Source organism: Solea senegalensis, linkage group LG7, assembly GCF_019176455.1.
Source record: "Solea senegalensis isolate Sse05_10M linkage group LG7, IFAPA_SoseM_1, whole genome shotgun sequence".
NCBI classification, from domain to species: domain Eukaryota; kingdom Metazoa; phylum Chordata; class Actinopteri; order Pleuronectiformes; family Soleidae; genus Solea; species Solea senegalensis.
In genome coordinates this window covers 19,794,415-19,813,128 of record NC_058027.1, presented here as the reverse complement: position 1 = coordinate 19,813,128, position 18,714 = coordinate 19,794,415, and the positions used below count along the sequence as shown (strand labels likewise).

The following is an 18,714-nucleotide window of genomic DNA, read 5'->3' as shown; positions in this document are numbered from 1 at the left end:
ACCATACCTCGATGGTCAGATACAGTAGGTGCAAGGAACAAAGGTGAAGAAGAAGAGAGAAAAGAAAGGGAAAGTGTAAGCAGCAATACACCATTATGGATGCCAATTGCTGCAAAATACCAAGAAAAAACAGACAAACAAACAGATGGGTGCGAAAACATTTGCTATTTACACAACATGGATGCTGCACAGGAAAATGTCAACTGCCTCAGTCTGAAACTAGCAAAGATACTTGCATTGTACTTGGTGCAACTTTTTGCCAGGTTTAAGACAGTGTCATATTTATTCAACCTTTAAGATTCTCCTATAATTGATACTATAAAATCTTTTTGTTCACCAGTTTATTAAAACATTAACATGACAGCGTGGCTTCACAGTGATAACATGAGAATTGCTTCTTCACAACAAACAAAGGTAACATGCCATAAAAGGAATCAAACAGTTGCAATCAATGTAATAATTAAACCGATTACTCATTTATATTAATTAAAGGGCCACGTCACCTAAATTTATACAGTTTTTTTTTACTAGTTTCCAGAGATAAATGTGGTATTTGCTCATCTGACAGTGGATCTGGTATATGTCTCATTGCCACAACAACAGGGACAGTAAGGATTTAAAAAAATAAAATAAAATAAACAAATAAAAAAATATAATTGACAAATATCGACATCTGTCATGTTTTAATGAGCAAAAGACACAACAGCATCATAATGATTTTAAGTTTATTCTTCATTTGACCAAGTGGAAAAATACAGGTCAAACAACTCTTTAAATGTTGGGTTGTGTGAATCACGTTGTGTTATATTGTATCTGTGTAAAGATTAAAAAAAAGAAAGATTAGTTGATTGGTTGATTGAGAAGAATACATGTAAATCCCTTGGCTTTGCTTTTATTGCTTTTGGAGTTTTCTTGATTTTGTGTAAGCATATACAAAACTGAAAATTAAAGTTGTTTTTCATTCATTTATTTTCAATGAACATCATCCTGCAGTACCTGCATCTCCCACCAGGCGTCCCTAAACGGCCCACACACTTCGGGAATCCCTGCACAAATCGAGCCATTACGAGATTATTTCTAAAAAAAAGGGAACGTTTTTACTTATCTTTTCCTGAACTAAAGGCACTGTTCCTTAAGTTTTCCAGTGTGTCATTATATGGAACTTTACACTTTTCCTTTTAGAGTGACGGATCAACCAGCAAATCAACTATGATGTCGATTATCTCATGGACCAATGAGAATCCGTGCTGGTGCTGATAAACATTCACCATCATGTTAGATTGACTTCCGCTTTCCGTGTTTCTGTCAAAGTATTTGGCTAGCTAACCTAGCAGGGATGACAGCCAAACGAGTGGTGAGCAGCTGAGGAACAGTTTAATATTACATTATTCCGGGACAAACGTTGAAACCTGTGCTATAGAGACACTTGAAGAATAACGGTGAGTCGCACTACTGAGCTTGCTTACGTGTGGGCTACGGTTAAAGGGAAAACTGAGTAGTTAGCATCACCTCAGGTAGCTTCTTTTAGCTAAAGCAGTCGATTGCATAAAGGCAGTCTGGAAAAAAAAGCTGAAACAGCGTCAGTATATGAACATTAACCCTACCTTTTAATTTTCGTCGAGCGAGCACTGTCATACTCAGCAAAAAAAATACAGTAGGTGTAACTATCTGGCATGAATCATTAGCGTTTGCTAACATAACACTGACACCGCAGGCTGCGGGGAATATCAATAAAACTCCGTCTTATCAGCAGTGTCACGTCACTATATGGCAGTTGTAGTGAAATTGAAACGCAGGTTTCTGATTTCACCTCACGACAGCGAGCCTACGCTAGTTTCATGTGAATACTTTTTGAACATCGTCCAAGAATAGCATGTTTCGCAGCCAAGATAGCATTAAGCTAAGCTATCCCAAATAGTCCCACGGTCCACACATTTCTGCAGCTTATACTGCTGTTAAAGTCTCGATTTATGTGTGTGTCAGTACTAACTGTGACATTATATCGCAGTAAATCGGCATTAAATGATCTACTGTATGGGTGTCGCTTGAATTTAATTCTTATAACTTTTTTTCATTTGTGTGCAAGCGTCAGGGAGTGTCATGCACACCACATCAACGTTCAAAATAGAACAACAGCTAAGGCTTCACGGTATTAACAAAACGTGATGTTGAATACGATGATGACATGACTCACGATGTATTAATACTTACTTGTAAGTATTAAATGTTAATGTTTCAGGTTGACCGCTAACATAGCCTCACACAGTGAGAAGCTTACACAGACACTGAATAGTAAATTGAATGCAATAATTCCTTTCCAACAACATGATTTTATTCTGAAGAATTGAACATCCTGATTCGCATCAAAACATTATCTGCCAAGGAAAGCATTGCCTACCATCTGGATTGTTCAACTAAATAAATAAGTATAAGACGACAAGTTAAGTTTTTTTTTTTAATATCATAATTACATTTTAGATCAGTCAGTCATCATCTACCGCTTTATCCTCCACCAGAGGGTCGCGGGGGTGCTGTGCCAATCTCAGCTACATCGGGAGATAGGCGGGGTACACCCTGGACAGTTCGCCAGTCCGTAGCAGGGCCACACACAGCTAGAGACAAACAACCATTCACTCTCACACTCACTCCTATGGTCAATTTAGTGGGTCTAATTTACCTAATCCCCACATTGCATGTTTTTGGACTGTGGGAGGAAGCCGGAGAACCTGGAGAGAACCCACGCACACACGGGGGGAGAACATGCAAACTCCATGCAGAAAGGCCCATAGTTCCAACCGGGGCTCGAACCCGGGTCTTCTCGCTGCAAGGCGAGAGTGCTAACCACTAGATCACCGTGTGACCCACATTTTAGATACTTTATTTTAATTTCTCTCCCCATCAAGCAGTAAGTGCAAGATTTAGGTCAGTGTGTGAGAATCTGTTTTTACTAATCAACAATTATCAAAGTTCAAGAAGTCTTGGACTTTAAATGATCAACTGAAGGCTTTGCATTTTCATATATTGTGCAGCTCTGACATCTTGTCAACATATGACAAATAACAATCTTTAGTGAGTCTAAAGCATTTTATCGGCTACAAAAAGGGTTGCATAAGTAGAAAAAAAGTCCCAAGGAGTATTTTCTTTAAATGTATAGTATGTGTATCAACCATTGATGAGTCTGATGGATGTTGGCACAAAGCTTGACATGGCTCTCTTGAAAACAAGTTATCTGTATATCCAACCTGATACTAAACCTGACCATGTTAGGCGTGTCTGAGGATCTCTGCATTCCTTTCGGCTTTGCTCTTCTGTCATAAACGCTTCCTGCTCCAATCCAGTTTGTTTTGCCTGCTTTAGTGTGCACACTCACATGTGTAATGTGTTCTTTTTCTACAACAGCAACGGATGGCCTGGACTGTACATGTCATGAGACCTTCATAAAGAGAGGAACATCATTCTGAACCTCTGTATGAGTTATGAACTTAAACCCCTTCTGGAGCATGTCAGCCAACACAAGTCGTAAGGTACAGTGAAACATGGAGTAGTGTGTTGGCAACACTAAACGATTAGTCAGCAGCCATTAAACAGTGTGTGGGAAAGTGTATGTTATCAGATTTGATGATAAACAAAGTCATCAGTGGCATAAAGTTTTCATTGGTGGAGTTAATTCAAATGCATGTGGAAGATGCACATGGTTTACAGTGCTGATCACAAGGTTCTTTTCAAATGCTTTACTGTTCAGTAATGATGAATAACATGCATACATGATGGTGAGACTTCACAATTATGTTAACTGAGTGTTGAGGTTGTGCCTTTTTATATTTGCTGGGGTCAGATTAGCTGCTTATGCTTGTATTTTAACTGTCCTTCAAAATGGAATACTTGTATGGTTAGGATTCTTCAATTGGCAACATGTGCCAATGATTGCCTAAGAAACAGTGGATAATAATCCTGGTAACCTGTGCCTGTAACCTGTTAAATTTGTTCAGATTACCTGTAAGCGTTACTTGTTTAGTATGGTTTAGTACAGCACAGCAAACTTGCCATTTAAAGATGGAACTTTCTGACAAATAAGGGCAGGGGCAAGGTAAATTTCAACATACTGGTGCAACCCTGGTGTGGGAGGGAGGAGGCAAACAATGTACATCGAGCATGGGTGTGAGTTTAGTGTTTCCTTGCTTAGTCAGAGCAGCATTTCACAATGGCTTTGTAGTCAAGTCTGTCTTCAGTGAATGTTATTCACTTCAAGCATTACTGACATACTTGGAGTCATTATAAGAAGTATTTGTTGTGGCTTTGGGAGGTATGCCCAGCATCATGCTACTGCCATGTATGCAGTAATACTGTACTACAGATACTCTTATTCAGTAAAATACAGTGATGATCATTTTGGAGAGCACATACTGTTATCTAGACAGCACATGATCACTACCCTTGGACAATTACTCTACTCTGAAGTGTGCATAATAGCTTATACATGTTTGCCTCCTCTAACAAACAAAAACGTTGTCTGCTTATTCACTTCAAATCTTAAATTTTTTTTTTTTTTTTCTCCTACAAAACAGCAGAGACCAGATGGTGAGGAACAAAGTGGGCACGGTGAGCAGAGAGCAAGCCCTGCCCGGCTGCCCTTTGGCAAAAAGCAGCTTCCTCCCATTCCAAAGAATGCCACCCCTATTACCAAGCCTACATCACTGGTGACTCCAGCCCAGTCGGCCAATGGCACACATGCCTCATATGGTCCTTTTTACCTGGAGTACTCTCTCCTGGCTGAGTTGTAAGTACTTGTCCAAAATAAGATTAACCAGTTAAGTTAATCAGTTTGTTTCTATTTCATGACATTGTTAATAGTGCTGTATCTTTGTACTTGTTGCATTTAAAATATACAGTATGTGGTTGCATTTGCGTGTAAAACCAATAGGGCTAGTTATTTGGTTTATCTTGCAGTGTCCATTTACATTTAATATTATCTAAGGATATGTTGCGTACATGCTACTTTCCCTCTGGTTTAATTTAGCTTATTTCCATCTGACTTGCAGCACCCTCGTAATTAAGCAGAAACTCCCTGGAATTTATGTTCAACCATCGTACAAGTCGGCACTAAGTAAGGACCCACTCCTTTTAAGCTCACACAATTGCAAAATGTGTATGGTCAAAATAAACCTCAACATTTTAGTCCAATGCCCAAAGTCCAATTATTCTGTAGATCCAGCTGATGAGGATTCCAACTTTGTGTTTGTTTCCCTGTATTTAGTGTGGTTCGGGGTCATATTCATGAGACATGGCCTGTACCAGGACGGCGTTTTCAAATTCACTGTGTATATTCCAGATAACTATCCAGATGGAGAGTGTCCGGTGAGTCCTATATACAGTCAAAGACAAAAGATTTTGTGTTTATCCAATACTGCCAGTTCTCTGCCTATGGTCAATGTTTATTAGTGTCACAAGCTCCATAAAGTTTAAAGATGTGTGCTATTTTGGAAAATAACACACAGTAGAATTCTTATCTAGAAGTTAAATTTGAACTATGCTAATGGAAATGTACCTTTTTGAATTAGGATTTTCTTGTGTTTCAATTCAGAAATTGGTATTCGACATCCCAGTCTTCCACCCTCTTGTTGACCCTGTGTCTGGAGAGCTTGATGTCAGAAGAGCGTTCACCAAATGGAGGTATGATCTCTGCTTTTATGCTTGTGCAGGCAACGCACTCATTCTGTAAAATTTGGAATGATGTAGCGAATGATATCGGAGTAAAGGGTTAATTATGTACTTGGTGCAACCTGAGCAAGTCCAGCATGTTTGTGCTTCCCTTGGACTGTTTGCTCAGCTGTACATTTGATACGATGGTATTGTCTGGACAAAAGATAAAGAGACTGTCTTTAGAAAACAAACGAAGAAAACTTGTTTGTGTGTTCATAATATTCCCAACCCCTGTTTTTTTGTTTTTGTTTGTTTTTTAGACGAAATCATAACCACATCTGGCAAGTCCTGATGTATGCACGTACAATTTTCTACAAGATCAATACCACAGAACCACTCAACCCAGAGGCTGCTGTGCTGTAAGTCATCCTTTTTTTATTATCCTTGTGCTAAAGAGATGGATCCGTCGACAACATTACAGAAACAAGAGGGTAAAATACTTTGTCATCAAAGAATATGTTTAGATCTTTGCACAATTAATAGAATTAGAATTGTCACACTGAACAAATGTGTTTTGACAAGTCTTTCAGGAAAGCTGTTGCTTGTATAGACCATTAAATTGGTTCTAGCCTTAGATATAGACATGGGTGTATTTTACTGGACAGTAATATAAAAGACACAAAATGCAAATCTAGACCTTTTGATGGGGAGAAAAAAAATAGAAAAGTCAGAATTGTGACATTTCTACTAGCTTGAACAGGAGCAATATAAAAAAACAGAAGTTGCCAATTTTTAAGTAATGGAAGTTATTTTTCCCCAGTAGTAGTGATGATGATAATAATGATGATGATGATGATGATGATGATGATGATGATAATAATAACAATGATACTACATTTAATTTATAAGCACCAAAGAGAGTCAGAGTTGCTGATGTCGGTGTTCTCTACAATTGAACAACATTTTAATTTTACTTTCTACTTGGTCTAGGATTTATTTTATTATTAGCAGAGGCACCTAAATGCGGCACTTAACTTAAAACAACAATCTACAGAGACGAAAACTCTTTGAATGTATTTGGTCACTGGTTTGATACAGAAAATGTACATCATTTTCGTTTCAGATATGAGAAGGACGTACAGTTGTTCAAAAGCAAAGTGGTGGATAGTGTCAAACTATGCAACAGTCATCTTTTTGACCAGCCCAAGATCGACGATCCCTATGCAATAAGGTTGGTAAATAGTTCATATTTTAAAAAATAAATAAAAATAAAATAAATAGTAACACACTTTAAACAGTTTATACCTGTGCTGTGGACAAACAATGGTTAAAAATTTGACATCTGTTATTGTGTCTCTTATCTATTGCTTAGTTTTTCTCCATGGAACCCAGCTGTTCACGAGGAAGCAAAAGAGCGAATGTTCACATACAAGGTTAGTTTTACAAAAATATGGAAGCTGATTGAGTGTGTGTGTGTGTGTGTGTGTGTGTGTGCGTGTGCAACCCTGACCCTGTGTAAGTAGTAGAGTGCAATTGAGTGCAGTTCTCCACAGATAAAACCCAAAGGGTTTGTTTGAGCTACAAGCAGCTTGTTTGGTTGAGCTGTTCCCGTTATGTAAGTGCTAATTTGTCTTGTTGCCCTAGAGACGGCCTGAGGATCACCACAAGGGAACGCATGTGTCAGGACTGTCTTGGGTGAAGCCTGGAACGACACAGCCTTTCAGCAAAGACGAGAGTCCTCCCCAGGGCTGAAACCTGCACTGTGCAGCAGCAGCCACTAGAGGGAAGCATAACCACAAGAGGCCATGCACCTCTCTTGCCTCTGCTTCGTATGTGAGCTGGATCCTTGAAACTGTTGGGATAGCATTACATTGAATCTCCATGTAATTGTTAGGCTTTAAAAGCTTTGTAGACAACAGACCGCTTTAGAATAAAGAAACTACGTCTGTATCATATGTAAATTGACGACAACAAATGGATGTCTCGACAACATCATTTAGCTCATGATGCAATCAAAGAGCTTTCTCATCTAGTTTTTTTTTGTTTGGATCCATGCACATGTTGGGCTGGATGATAACGTATTGTCGTAAAGGAGCTGAAGTAAGCCAAGTAAATTTGCCGTCATACGGTATGAATGGACAACATGATCTGTACCACTTGTTGAAACTGGCTCACGACTGTTTATTTGTCAGACTTGGAACGTTGGTCACAGCTGTGTGAGTGAAACATCCTAATTACCACTCTGCCCAGAACGGGATTAGGTTGAAATGATGAGTTTCATATTTGATTCTTACTGGACAATGATTTCTTTAAATTCTTAAATCCTGTCTTCTGTTGTCTTACACGGTTTCTTATATATATATATATATAAATAAAGCAGAGCAGGCAAGTGTTGTTTTAAATGAGAAGCTAAATGAGCAAGTATTTTAATTTGTCTGATTTTAAATAATTTTTAATGTTTTACGTACCATTGGTTATTAAAGTTTTGATGTGTAAATATTGGATGCTGTGCTAAGGTTTGACTTGGAGAGATGTCTGCATTTAGTCTTTTTTGTTTTGTTTTGATTTTTTTAAGTAAATGTCTTTGTTTGACTTTCCCCATCAAGCACCCATGATTATCTGTACTTAAAATGATGAACTACTTTCTGGGCAGCACAAAATTTTGTTTAATCCAGCTACAACAATGCAAAGGTGTTCTATGTGTGATGTATTCACCTGTGACAGGTCCTGGATTAAGTGATAGTAATACCAGCCACTTTTTTTAAATAGTTACTTTAAACTTTTAAAAGTACTTTTTAAGATGTTGAATAGGTGACATTTTAAAATGTGTGGGAACTCCACTTACAAATCATTTTGAAAGAGCAGACATGACTTGATGAAATCTATTACAGATTTATTTATAACTATAATGAGAGGTAAGGCTGCAACAGAATCCCAGTTTCAGTGTGTTCTTTATGGAGCCATTCCTGCTCCACTACATAGGTGACATGAGATTTAAATGATTTTCCTCTAAAGTCAATAAAATTATATTAAGTCATGTGTTCTATGTTTTTGTTTTTGTTTTCTTTTTAAAAAAACACTCTTTTTAAATAATCTCTGAAATGCCATGGTTGATAATGGAACATTGTAGATTAACAGTAACTAGGTGGTGAGTCATATAAGCTTTGATTGCTATCCAGTCTATACATAATGATGTAGTGATTAGTGATATATAAAAAATAGCGTCAGTGTAGGTAGGTGGTGATTAAATGTCTTTCCTTTTATATTTATATACAGATGGTAGTCTGTTATGTTCACATTATTCTACACAGTTTTCACCCAGTTACTGTTTTGTTTTCTATTGAAAGAAGTGATAGTAATACATTTGAGTGTAGGAACACACACTGAAGGGCAGTTTACAGAGGGGAAATGGCAAAATTGGGTCGTAATAGTTTGTTATAGGTATGCCACAGAAGATTTGAATTTTAGTCGAGGGCAGAAGTTGAGCACAACAAAATGGAGATTTTCGACTAATGTTCAGTTTCACTCTAAACACCTTAATGTGAAAAACAGTGAAACAGTATTATGATATTGCTGACCTTTTCTGGAAGTACTATATGTTCAATTAATTGTATAGTATTTAAAAACGTCGTCCCCTTTTCTACTACGTTTACAATTATTGTTTTACTTTTTCTGCTCCTCTTCCCTGTGCTCTCGCAGAGTCCGCCACCAGAGGGCGCCATGTGCCCACTTACACTACTGCCATGTTTCACGTTGAGGGCCGACTTCGCTCCATGTGCAGAAGTAAAACCTCTCGTGATTGGCTCTGGCTTGGACGCGGCCATCTTATGCACTCTGTCAACACTAACGACTTTTCAAATAAAATCCACGACTTAATCGGCGGCTCCGGAGGCGCTCGCGGGGAGACCCCGTATAAAAAGTACTATCGCCGTGGACACCGGTTCTTAATTTCACACTGATTGGTGACACCGTGGCGAAGTGTCGCTGGTCCAATCACAGAGATCGTCACTTGTATGCAAATACAGTGTTATCACGGTCACGTCAGCAGCAGCGGTAGAGCCGCTGCGCCGTGGTCGCCAGCAGGAGAACAAGTGACAACACAGCCACAACTTCACCGATAACACTGTTTCAACACTGACGCCCGGGGGGTGCGAGTTTAAGTTCGTTTCAGGTAAGAAATTACGCGTGTTTTTGTGCTTTGTGACGGATATTTCTCACTGGGGGTGCCTTGTGTTTCATTTAGTCTCGGGAGCTGTCAAATTTCAGTCAGTCAGTGAGTGAGTGAGGCTCGCTTCAGCTGTCTGATGACACACCGCCTGTTTGAGTGTGAATCTCCCCCGAAGAAAGAAAACCTAAGCCGACAAACTTGTCCGCATTAGTTTTTAAACAATTTGTCTCGCGCGGCAAGCGGGAGCTACTGTACTTTCTCGCAGTTTTACTACACAGAGGAGGACGTGCGTGGCTCTAAAGTGAGTCCTCCGTGGTCCTCCATGGTGGTCCTGAACTGACAGCGACCAGGGCTCGGTCAACTGGCTGCTTCAGTGTGAGGACGCGCCGCCAACACTTCAGCAGCTTCACGGGCAGTGGAAACGAAAAGTAAACTCGGAAATAATTCAAGTAACCTTTTATTTTAAAGAATACAATTTCTCTCGACCTCTCCATCCATCTCTGGCCTCCTCTTCCTCCTCCTCCTCCTCGTCTTCACAGAGGATGCGTCACGACACCTTTTGAATCCTGTGGCTTCTGTGTGTGTGTGTGAGAAGTGGTTGACTGGAAGCACCCGTGAAACACCCCCCAACAGCATTTTTAAATGTAACATCCCACGTGTGTCATGATATTTGTTCCCACTTTGCGAACAGTTCTGCTCTGAGTGGCGTTACACATCGTTGACTCATCACTCATAGATTACCCAGGGGTTGAGGCCACTGCTGGGTGAAGATGGAGGGGACGTTGTTGACTTCATTCACGGTGTTTCCTTCTTTTAGAGAAACACGTGGGACATGTTGCCAAGCTGTTTATTTGTATATGCACTGCACCAGGTGGGAACAGTTTCCATGAAATGAAAATAATTGATATAAAGGTCCTGTATGTGTGTGTGCGTGAATTGGTGACACAATTGTGAGACGGTAGCAGACTCATCTGTTCACTGATCCCTCCACACAAGTGTGTCAAGGGAACCATGGTGGCCTTTACAAACATTGTGTATTGCATTGTTATTTTCTTGCTGTAGAATGTAGTTATTTTCGCATTAGTGATGGTTAATTTGACCTCTGCCTTCAACCCATCCGATGAACACATACAAGCTCTTTTCTGCATCTGGGGGGCAATTGGGATTTCTCAGGAGCACCCAGCCCTTGATCTGTTCTCGGACTTTAACTGCAACCCTCCAGTTACAAGCCCAATCCCTTTCCTCCAGGCCATGGGCTGTCAGTAAATGTCTGCTTTAAAGCAAGAAACGTGCACAATCTGGCTGGATTGTCCTTTTGGGCTGCCAAATAAGTTTGTGTATAGATGCAGAGTTAAAGGTAGTGATATCTGCCAATCAACTGCATTGTAAAATACTTGAAAGCGTCCTGGAGCACTGCTCATGCTTTCAGCTACTGCTTTGTTGACAACATTTGCAATTTAACTTTTCTCACCTAGAATCCAGAGCATCCACAACTTCACTTCAACACCCCCCACACTTATATAATTAATAAGTATATCATTTCTTTCTTGGGCCAAAAATGATCATCTAAATCAATTCTTTACCCTTTTGGAGTTATGCTTCTCACAGTCAAACACACAGATGAAGCTGAATCGTAACATTTTGTCAGACATAATGGAGGTTAAAAAAAAAGAAAACAGTTGCACGTGCCTTCATGGTGCTCTGGTTTCATGTTAGTGGAAGAAACAGCTGGAATTTGGCTGAGGACTGGTGTGTGCTTTTGGACCACGTGGGTGTTTACAGGTTGGCAGTGGCTTAGCTAACGGGCTCATTGATTCAGGGTACGTGGTGATATGATCATGTGTTGCTTTGTCACACTCGAGTTTTGAGTTTGATGCATCCTTGTTTATTTTAATGCATCAGGGACACAGGACGTGTACCTGAAGACATCCATGTCACAGTCGTGTCACAGTTATGAAAAGGGAACATTTGGCTCGTCCGTGTTTAGGAGCAGGTTGGTCAAACTTTGACCATGTGGAGTTTCTCCAGGTACTTTGGTTTGGTTCACAGTCCAAACACAGAATTTCCCAGTTGTTTGAATGTGAGGGTGAATGATATGTTAACCCTGTGCTTGACTGGCAACTGATCCAAAGTGCACCTCACTTCTGGCTCACAGCCCCCAACCTCTCAAAGATTAATGATAACATTGGAGCCTATAGTGAAACTGTTAGTTTTGGTGGCCTACTTTTTAAGAAGTATGTATTTAAGAACTGCACTTTGGTAAATACTGTGCAATCATTTCTAAAGCTGAAGTGCATAACGTTTGGTGCATTTTGTGGTTGTTCTGCCAGTGTTTGGATTTGTGAACAGAAATCTGATATTTGTATGCTGCATCCATCATCTGACATGAGTCAAAACTGTCAGACCTGGCTTGGGGAGTGTTTGTGTGTACACTGACTGTGCGGAGGCGGGATGCCAATGGTGGCATCTTTGTGGTTTCCGTCATCATCTAAACATTTTGCAGCTGTCTCACATTACTAGCGCAATGTTGCTGTTGCCTCCGCAGGTGACACAAGATCTGAACACTGCTACCCTGAGAAATACAGAGTTGTGTGGTGTTGATGGGCATAATCGGCAAAGGCAGAAGGGTTCAATGGTGCCACCAGTTACAGGCTGTGGCCCCCCCTCGCCAATCATACCTGACTTATTTTCTCAATCTAATTACAGGTACTGGTTTATTTATCAAACTGGTTCCTGGTGTACTGTGTGGAGGGGTGACTAATCCTCCTTTTTAATCTCTGAGACAAGAGAAAGAGAGCTTCAGTTTTGTGTTTCAACAAACGTGTAGCCAGAATGCTGTGCACAAATTTCATGGCAAATGTTCCGCTTTAAATGGGGTTGTTTCCTTTTGTTAGTCTGCTTCGTTTGGGCAGGTCTGAACGCTCATCTGAACTCCGGTGTGGACCAAACAAGTGAACGGTGCAAACGGACTATCCAGTAAACCGAATAGACGGAGTGATTGAAATGATTTACGGACATATGTGAGGTGAAACATTTTAAATCCTCACTCGGTGTCTGTGTAACCACAGACATACTCTATGGCTCTCCGCCGTGTTTTTCTGTACTGCTGCATTCGTCTCGTGTGCAGAGCAACATGCTGGATGCCTCACTGCTGCCTTTACTGGGCAGCTTCTTGTGCAGGTTTCGGACAAGCAGCTGTTGTATCTGCGTGACGTTGTCCATGTGGTTTGGTCTGCTTACAAAGGTGCAGTGACAAAGTAAACCAAACAAAATGAAGGTGTGAACATTTTCTGCATGTGTTCCCCGCACTATTCTGGTGTGGAAGTGCCTTTATTTACTTTTTATCAAGGGAAACATTTTAAAACCTTGTTTTTCATGTTCATGATTCCTTGGTAATTTTTTTAATCTTTTGAAGAGTTTTCCTAAACAGCAGCAATATTGATTTTTATATTGTTGCTGAGCACATGCCCAAAACAACCTCAAGGTAAATTGAAAAGCTGCTAGCTAAAGAGAGCCATTGAGTAATTGTGTGATTGGTACGTTGCAGCCCAGCTTGACTCATACCCTGACTCCTCCCACTCGCCGCTGTAGTGTACTTGGCTGACAGCAGCAGCTCAGCCATGTGTGTCACCAGGTACCGCGTTGATTCAACCGACTGCACAGCCATGTTGAGGAAGACCGAGGGTAGTCATACATTTTTTAGTTAAAAGAATAGTGAGCACATGAGGAGTGGTTTGGGTGGACAAATAGTTGATGAGTAGTAGGAGGAGGATGCAGAGCAGCACGTAGCGGGACATGATCAGACGGCAGCAGATCAGGAAGAGGCAGCAACACTGATGTTCACGAATGCCACTGCTCATCAGAATTTGTGACTGTGATAAGCGACCCGGTCGGAAACAAGGGCCTTTCTGCATGGAGTTTGCACGTTCTCCCTGCGTGTGTGTAGGTTTTCTCCGGGTTCTCCGGTTTCCTCCCACAGTCCAAAAACATGCAATATGGCACAGTCTGATAATCTCACCCACAAATGTACAATCAATTTGGCTGTGTCATTGAACACATCACAAACAAGGTTTTGTGCCAGGCAATCACATCAGCAACATGTGGCATGTACACTGCCGGAGCGGATATTGAATTGTAATTAAATAAATTAAATTCTGCCACCGAATTTTAATGATGGCTTTTGTGTGTGCTGCATTGATGGCCCTTTTCTACTATGGTCCCAGCTCGCCTTGCCTCGCCTTGCAACGGCATGGTACGGCATAGCACATTTTAGGTCGTGTTTCCACTGCAAAATAGTACCAACTTAACGTGGGCGGAGTCATCACTGCACGGCTGCATGAAACTGCAGTGACTTTGTTTTACACGTGAGACACAAACAAGTGACTAGTGACTTGTAAAGCAGTTGTTTTCAGTGTAACTGAATCAGTTAATTAAAAATATTTGTTCAGTACTTCCTCCATGACCGGAACACAGTCACTGGACTGAAATACAGCAGCAGGGTTTGTGATGCCAGTCGCGCTCACCAGTGCTGTCGCTAAATACACCAGACTCCTCTGATAAATATTGAGATTTTAGACGGGAGTCGAGCCGGTGGAAACGCACCATATGATTCTCATTCCAGCAAATTTTCAGCTTTTGCAAATTTTGCAAATGTGCTGTGGGAAACTTAATTGATGATAGTAAAGTCATCAGAAAGGACATAACTGCTAATGCGGAAACAACTCTGAATTTATGACAATTTATAGTTCAGTGCATGGTGTTGGGCCAACAAATGTCATGGTTTGTTTATTTGATTGTGTCCCAGCAAGCCATATTTGCCAGTTGAACATAAAAACACATTTCATTAAGTCATCTAACCAGTATATTTAAAATCTACTGAATTTGTTACGGTGTTCTAAAACTGTACAATGTCTTTTGTATTCATGTAAGTTGTGTGTGAGTGGATATTGTGTATATAGGCTGTTCTATATTGATATTCAATTTAAGGGTTAAAATTTTGGGGGGTTATGGTACAACATGAAGTTAGTCGTGTGGATAAGGTGCCTGTAAATTCATTACATTTAGTACATCTGTGGGAGAAGGTAATCGAGTGCATTTCTAATAATGTGAACACTGCTTAAATAGACAAACATTTGTATATCACTATTCATTTGAACAATTTCCGCACAGTTTTGCAATGTCATGACAGCACGAATAACAGTGATATAACATTTTCATACCCTTAGATTTGTAAGCCTGAGGAGCTCTGCCCCGTTAGTTGTTTGACTGAACTTGTTGGCCACTGGGCAGTGAATAACTGTCCATAATATGACTTGTTTGGGCAGTTATATGAAAACTTTTCTGTGTGTTAAACCATGCATCAGCCTAAAAGTCAGTCGAAATGTATATTAAACATGAAAAAGGATTCTTCAGAAGATACTGAAGAAATGGCACTGCCTATTTGGGCTTTTGTGTGACTGCGTGCAGAGCAAGTCAGCATATAATGACTGACCTCGGTTAGCTCCTGTCATCTTCCGCTGGTCTGTGGTTGCAGAACACGCACTCACACTCACACTCACACACACACTCTCAAAGGGCTTGTCTGCCTATGTCCCTAGCTGTTGAAATTCTATCAGCTGTCTGCACCTCCCACAAATTCTGCAGCAGCAGGGCTAGCAGCTTCACTGGTTGTGGGGGTGGAGAGTTGAGTTGTGCGTGTGTGTGTGCGTGTGTGTGTGTGTGCATGTGTGTTAAAGGGGAGGGGTACAGGAAGAGGCACCTGCTGTTGGTTGCACCAGCTGCTGTGCTACACACATGAAAGGCAGTGCTGATAGGTAATTGACAAAGCCACATTTCCTTCTGACCTAATCATTACCTGCCTTTTTGATGATGTGATAGGTATGCATGCCATTTTACTAACCCAAAGTAAAGTATGTCTCAGTGACCATGAAAAGGGTTGACATGTATATGGTGGGGGAGAAAATGTACAGTAAATTCAAAATATATATTTTGCACATGTGTGTTGCAGAATGTTGTTGAAATGTGATGTGATCATCTTAAAGACCATACATGTAGTTTCTTTTCATGTTTACGTTGTATTTTAACATTTTTGTTTTTTGTTTTTGGACAGGAAAACAATATAATGGACATGCTGTAGAAAAGAAGGGTCACTGGGACCAGCTTTGATCCAGTGGTGTTCCATAGGTTCAGCTCCCTCCCCCTAGCCTCAAACCATGGACTTCTTTGACGATCCCAGCCTCTTTGTTGGAGGTTTAGATGGGTTGGATGAGGATAGTTTTCCCACAGCACCATCACTTGTGGATGAGCTAAACCTCAGTGCTGACTTTGAGCCCGTCCAAGTTGAGTCTCTGGGCCCAGGGAAGCATCAAGGCATAATGCCAACAGTTTCTACTCAACCAGTCATGCCCACTTACAGTCACCAGATGGGTCACTACTCTGGCATTAAGGCACAGAATCTTACAGGGCAGGCATTTTCTGGTCATGGGGTCACAGGTGGCAGCCTAATGCCAGAGCAACATGGCCAGTACCACAGTGCTGCGCCTGTGAGTCACGCACCTCCATCCAATGGGCTGTTCTGTAACAGTACCAGTCCAATGTGGGGCAACCAGGACCAGAATGGGAATGTATACCACCCCGTAACTCATCAACAGCAACATCACCAACAACAGCTTCGTCATCGGCAGCAGCAACAACAACTGCACAACCAGCCACCTAATGTCAGACAACATATACGGCAGGAACAACACCATGCCTGTCATCAACAGGAGCAGCAACACAGAATGCGGCAGCAGCTGCAACAACTGCAAAGTCATCAGCAACAGCTGTTGCAGTGCCAGCCCCAACAACATAACACACAGACGATGTCCCTGCAGCAACAGCAGCATCAAAGTTTCACCTTTCATCAGGGAGGTCAGTCTCGGGGCCAACAGGAAGTTCATCATAGTCAGCAGCGGGTTCAGCACCAACTAACAGGAGGGCCAAGGTTACAAGCAAGAGCTCTTCCGACCAAATCCTATATAGATAGTCAGAACTCTTCTATGAGTGGGATTTGTTTACAGCAACAACAGCAGCATGGTAACTACCACTTAACTACTGGTGGCCAAGCCTTCTCTGGATCAGGGCTGGGAGACCCTAACCTGCCCCTCCCCATGCATTCATCATCTGTGGTTCACTCCCTGCCAATGTGCTCTGTCAGTTCTGCCACTCCTTATCAACCAGCTCAGTACCCCACTTACCCTGGAGAACCCGAAATACCCAGGCTGGATCAGCAGTCTTTGTTGTCGACAACACAGTCCAAGCCCACCCCCACCACCACTGTGCACCTCACTTCCACTGTGCCTGATGTCTCCGTATGTCAGTTTCCATCCACTGGAGTTGTCAGTCGGCAGCACACTAGGATCCCAGTTAGCCAGGTAGAAGAATGTCCGTTCCGGTCATTACGTTGTTCTGGAGAAACCCAGGGAAACGGTGGGTCAGCTGAGATGTTTGGTAAATCTATGAGCTGCTACCCCAACATGACGAGCCAGTTGTCCTCTGAGCGGCCTCAGAGCTGTGGGGTCATCAACACTAATGGATACCTGGCTTTGGGAGATAGTCTTCTGACATCAGAGGCTCAGGATGGAGACTTGGAGGGACTAGAACCTCCTGACCTCCTGCCTGACCTACTGCCCCAGCTACAGGCAGCTCTTAGCCAAGAGGAGGAATCCAACGGTTCCTGGGCCAATTCCAGTGTGGAGATGGGCCATGAGCAGAGGAAACATCCACCTGTTGAATACAAGGAAGAGAAGGTAATTTTGGTTTCTATAAACTACAAAGCACTGCACATATCTAATATATTGGCCATATTGTAGTGGAGTACCCCACATTTGTAGTATTTTCTGCTCTACTACAAATGCTCCCTGTTTATTCCCCCCTTTTTGTTCTCAGTTTTAAGTCACTGAAAATTCATGTTTTTAAAAGTGTGTTTGCTGGAGAACATTTTGATTAAGAAAAGGTTTTCTGAGCATATCATGTCACAGAATCCAGTCATTCAAGTAATGTTTAACTATTCCAGATAGAACATGTGCTTGCTTAGTTGGAAACCTGCAATCAGTGGTAGAGTGGGGGAAGGTGAAGAGGCGGTACCTAGGGCCATCTGAAAACTCTCTGAAAATGATAATGGTCTGTCCAGCTTGGCCTGTTTGGTGCGCCAACAGCAGGTCAGGCCTGATTAGGCTAAGAGTGGCAGGAGTGTCTTCAGGGCTTAGCTGTAAGCATACTTAGGGCTATATCAAGATGTGGGTCAGGGCAAGCCAGAGGCACTTGCACACTGCCTCGCTGGAGTGTGGGGGAGGTTGCTTGCTGTTGTGGTGGCTGCCACAGACTCACTGTGTATGTGTGCACGTGTGAGAGAGCAGGAGGGAGGAAAAGAGCATGGTGAAGGAGAGTGGTTAGCACTTGAGGGAGGGGGTTGGGGAGATGGAGCAGTAGTTCATGGAAAAGAGGGCGCTTAGGAAAGAAAAAAGAGAGAGAGAGACAGAGAGGAAGAGCAATGAGAGGGAGAAAAGAGGTGGAGGGGGAGGTTGTGCGGATCCATTAGCTGGCTGTAACAGGCTTCAGGCGGTTCCTGGACCTTCGTTTTCTAGTAACATAGCACCCTCCTGGCTCACAAGTGACACATGGCCAGCAAAAGCAGTAGGCATTTCACCGTGGCCGCTTCAAAGAGCAATATGAATTCTAGTTCCTTTTTTAAAAAAAAATCGTTTGTGTTGGATTAAGCCATGCTTTTACTTAAACATCATATGTTCTACAACAATTACTTTTTCTGGAAGTAGAAACAGGTTGTCTCGGAGAGAAATTCACATGAGAGCACTTGATTCTTAATGGCCCATTATTGACAAGAGTCTCTTAACACAGCAAAGGGCCAA

The 18,714-nt window shown here is 41.7% G+C and overlaps 2 protein-coding genes and 1 long non-coding RNA gene across 5 annotated transcripts in view; 2 read left to right on the top strand and 1 right to left on the bottom strand.

Annotated features, from left to right (window-relative positions):
- Positions 1–803: 803 nt before the first annotated feature.
- Positions 804–1,618, bottom strand: LOC122772795. Its single transcript, XR_006360819.1, has 3 exons — positions 1,605–1,618; positions 997–1,046; positions 804–813 (listed from the first exon to the last, which is right to left on the bottom strand). It is a non-coding gene; the product is annotated as an uncharacterized LOC122772795 (long non-coding RNA).
- Positions 1,277–8,677, top strand: LOC122772794 (akt interacting protein). Its single transcript, XM_044031080.1, has 10 exons — positions 1,277–1,439; positions 3,400–3,524; positions 4,566–4,777; positions 5,040–5,104; positions 5,255–5,355; positions 5,582–5,670; positions 5,961–6,059; positions 6,764–6,871; positions 7,013–7,073; positions 7,285–8,677. Exons 2-10 carry the CDS (start codon positions 3,477–3,479, stop codon positions 7,390–7,392), a joined length of 891 nt encoding a protein of 296 aa, XP_043887015.1. The 5' UTR covers positions 1,277–1,439; positions 3,400–3,476; the 3' UTR covers positions 7,393–8,677.
- An 844-nt stretch (positions 8,678–9,521) lies between these two features.
- chd9 (chromodomain helicase DNA binding protein 9) overlaps positions 9,522–18,714 on the top strand; it is a 66,193-nt gene continuing 57,000 nt past the window's right edge. For 2 of the 3 annotated variants that reach the window (XM_044030571.1, XM_044030570.1), the window contains exons 1-2: positions 9,523–9,811; positions 15,918–17,595. In XM_044030571.1, coding sequence (XP_043886506.1) covers positions 16,021–17,595 — 1,575 coding nt within the window. In that variant the 5' untranslated portion in view covers positions 9,523–9,811; positions 15,918–16,020. Of the gene's footprint in view, positions 9,812–15,917; positions 17,596–18,714 lie in introns of all 3 variants that reach the window. The other variant, XM_044030573.1, reaches the window with a different exon arrangement.

Bases quoted from the DNA above. Each gene is read 5' to 3' on its own strand.
- LOC122772794 (XM_044031080.1), top strand. From the start codon at position 3,477: ATGAACTTAAACCCCTTCTGGAGCATGTCAGCCAACACAAGTCGTAAG. The intron at 5,105-5,254 runs GTAAGGACCCAC...CCCTGTATTTAG, and splicing joins ATCGTACAAGTCGGCACTAA to TGTGGTTCGGGGTCATATTC. The intron at 7,074-7,284 runs GTTAGTTTTACA...TTGTTGCCCTAG, and splicing joins AGCGAATGTTCACATACAAG to AGACGGCCTGAGGATCACCA.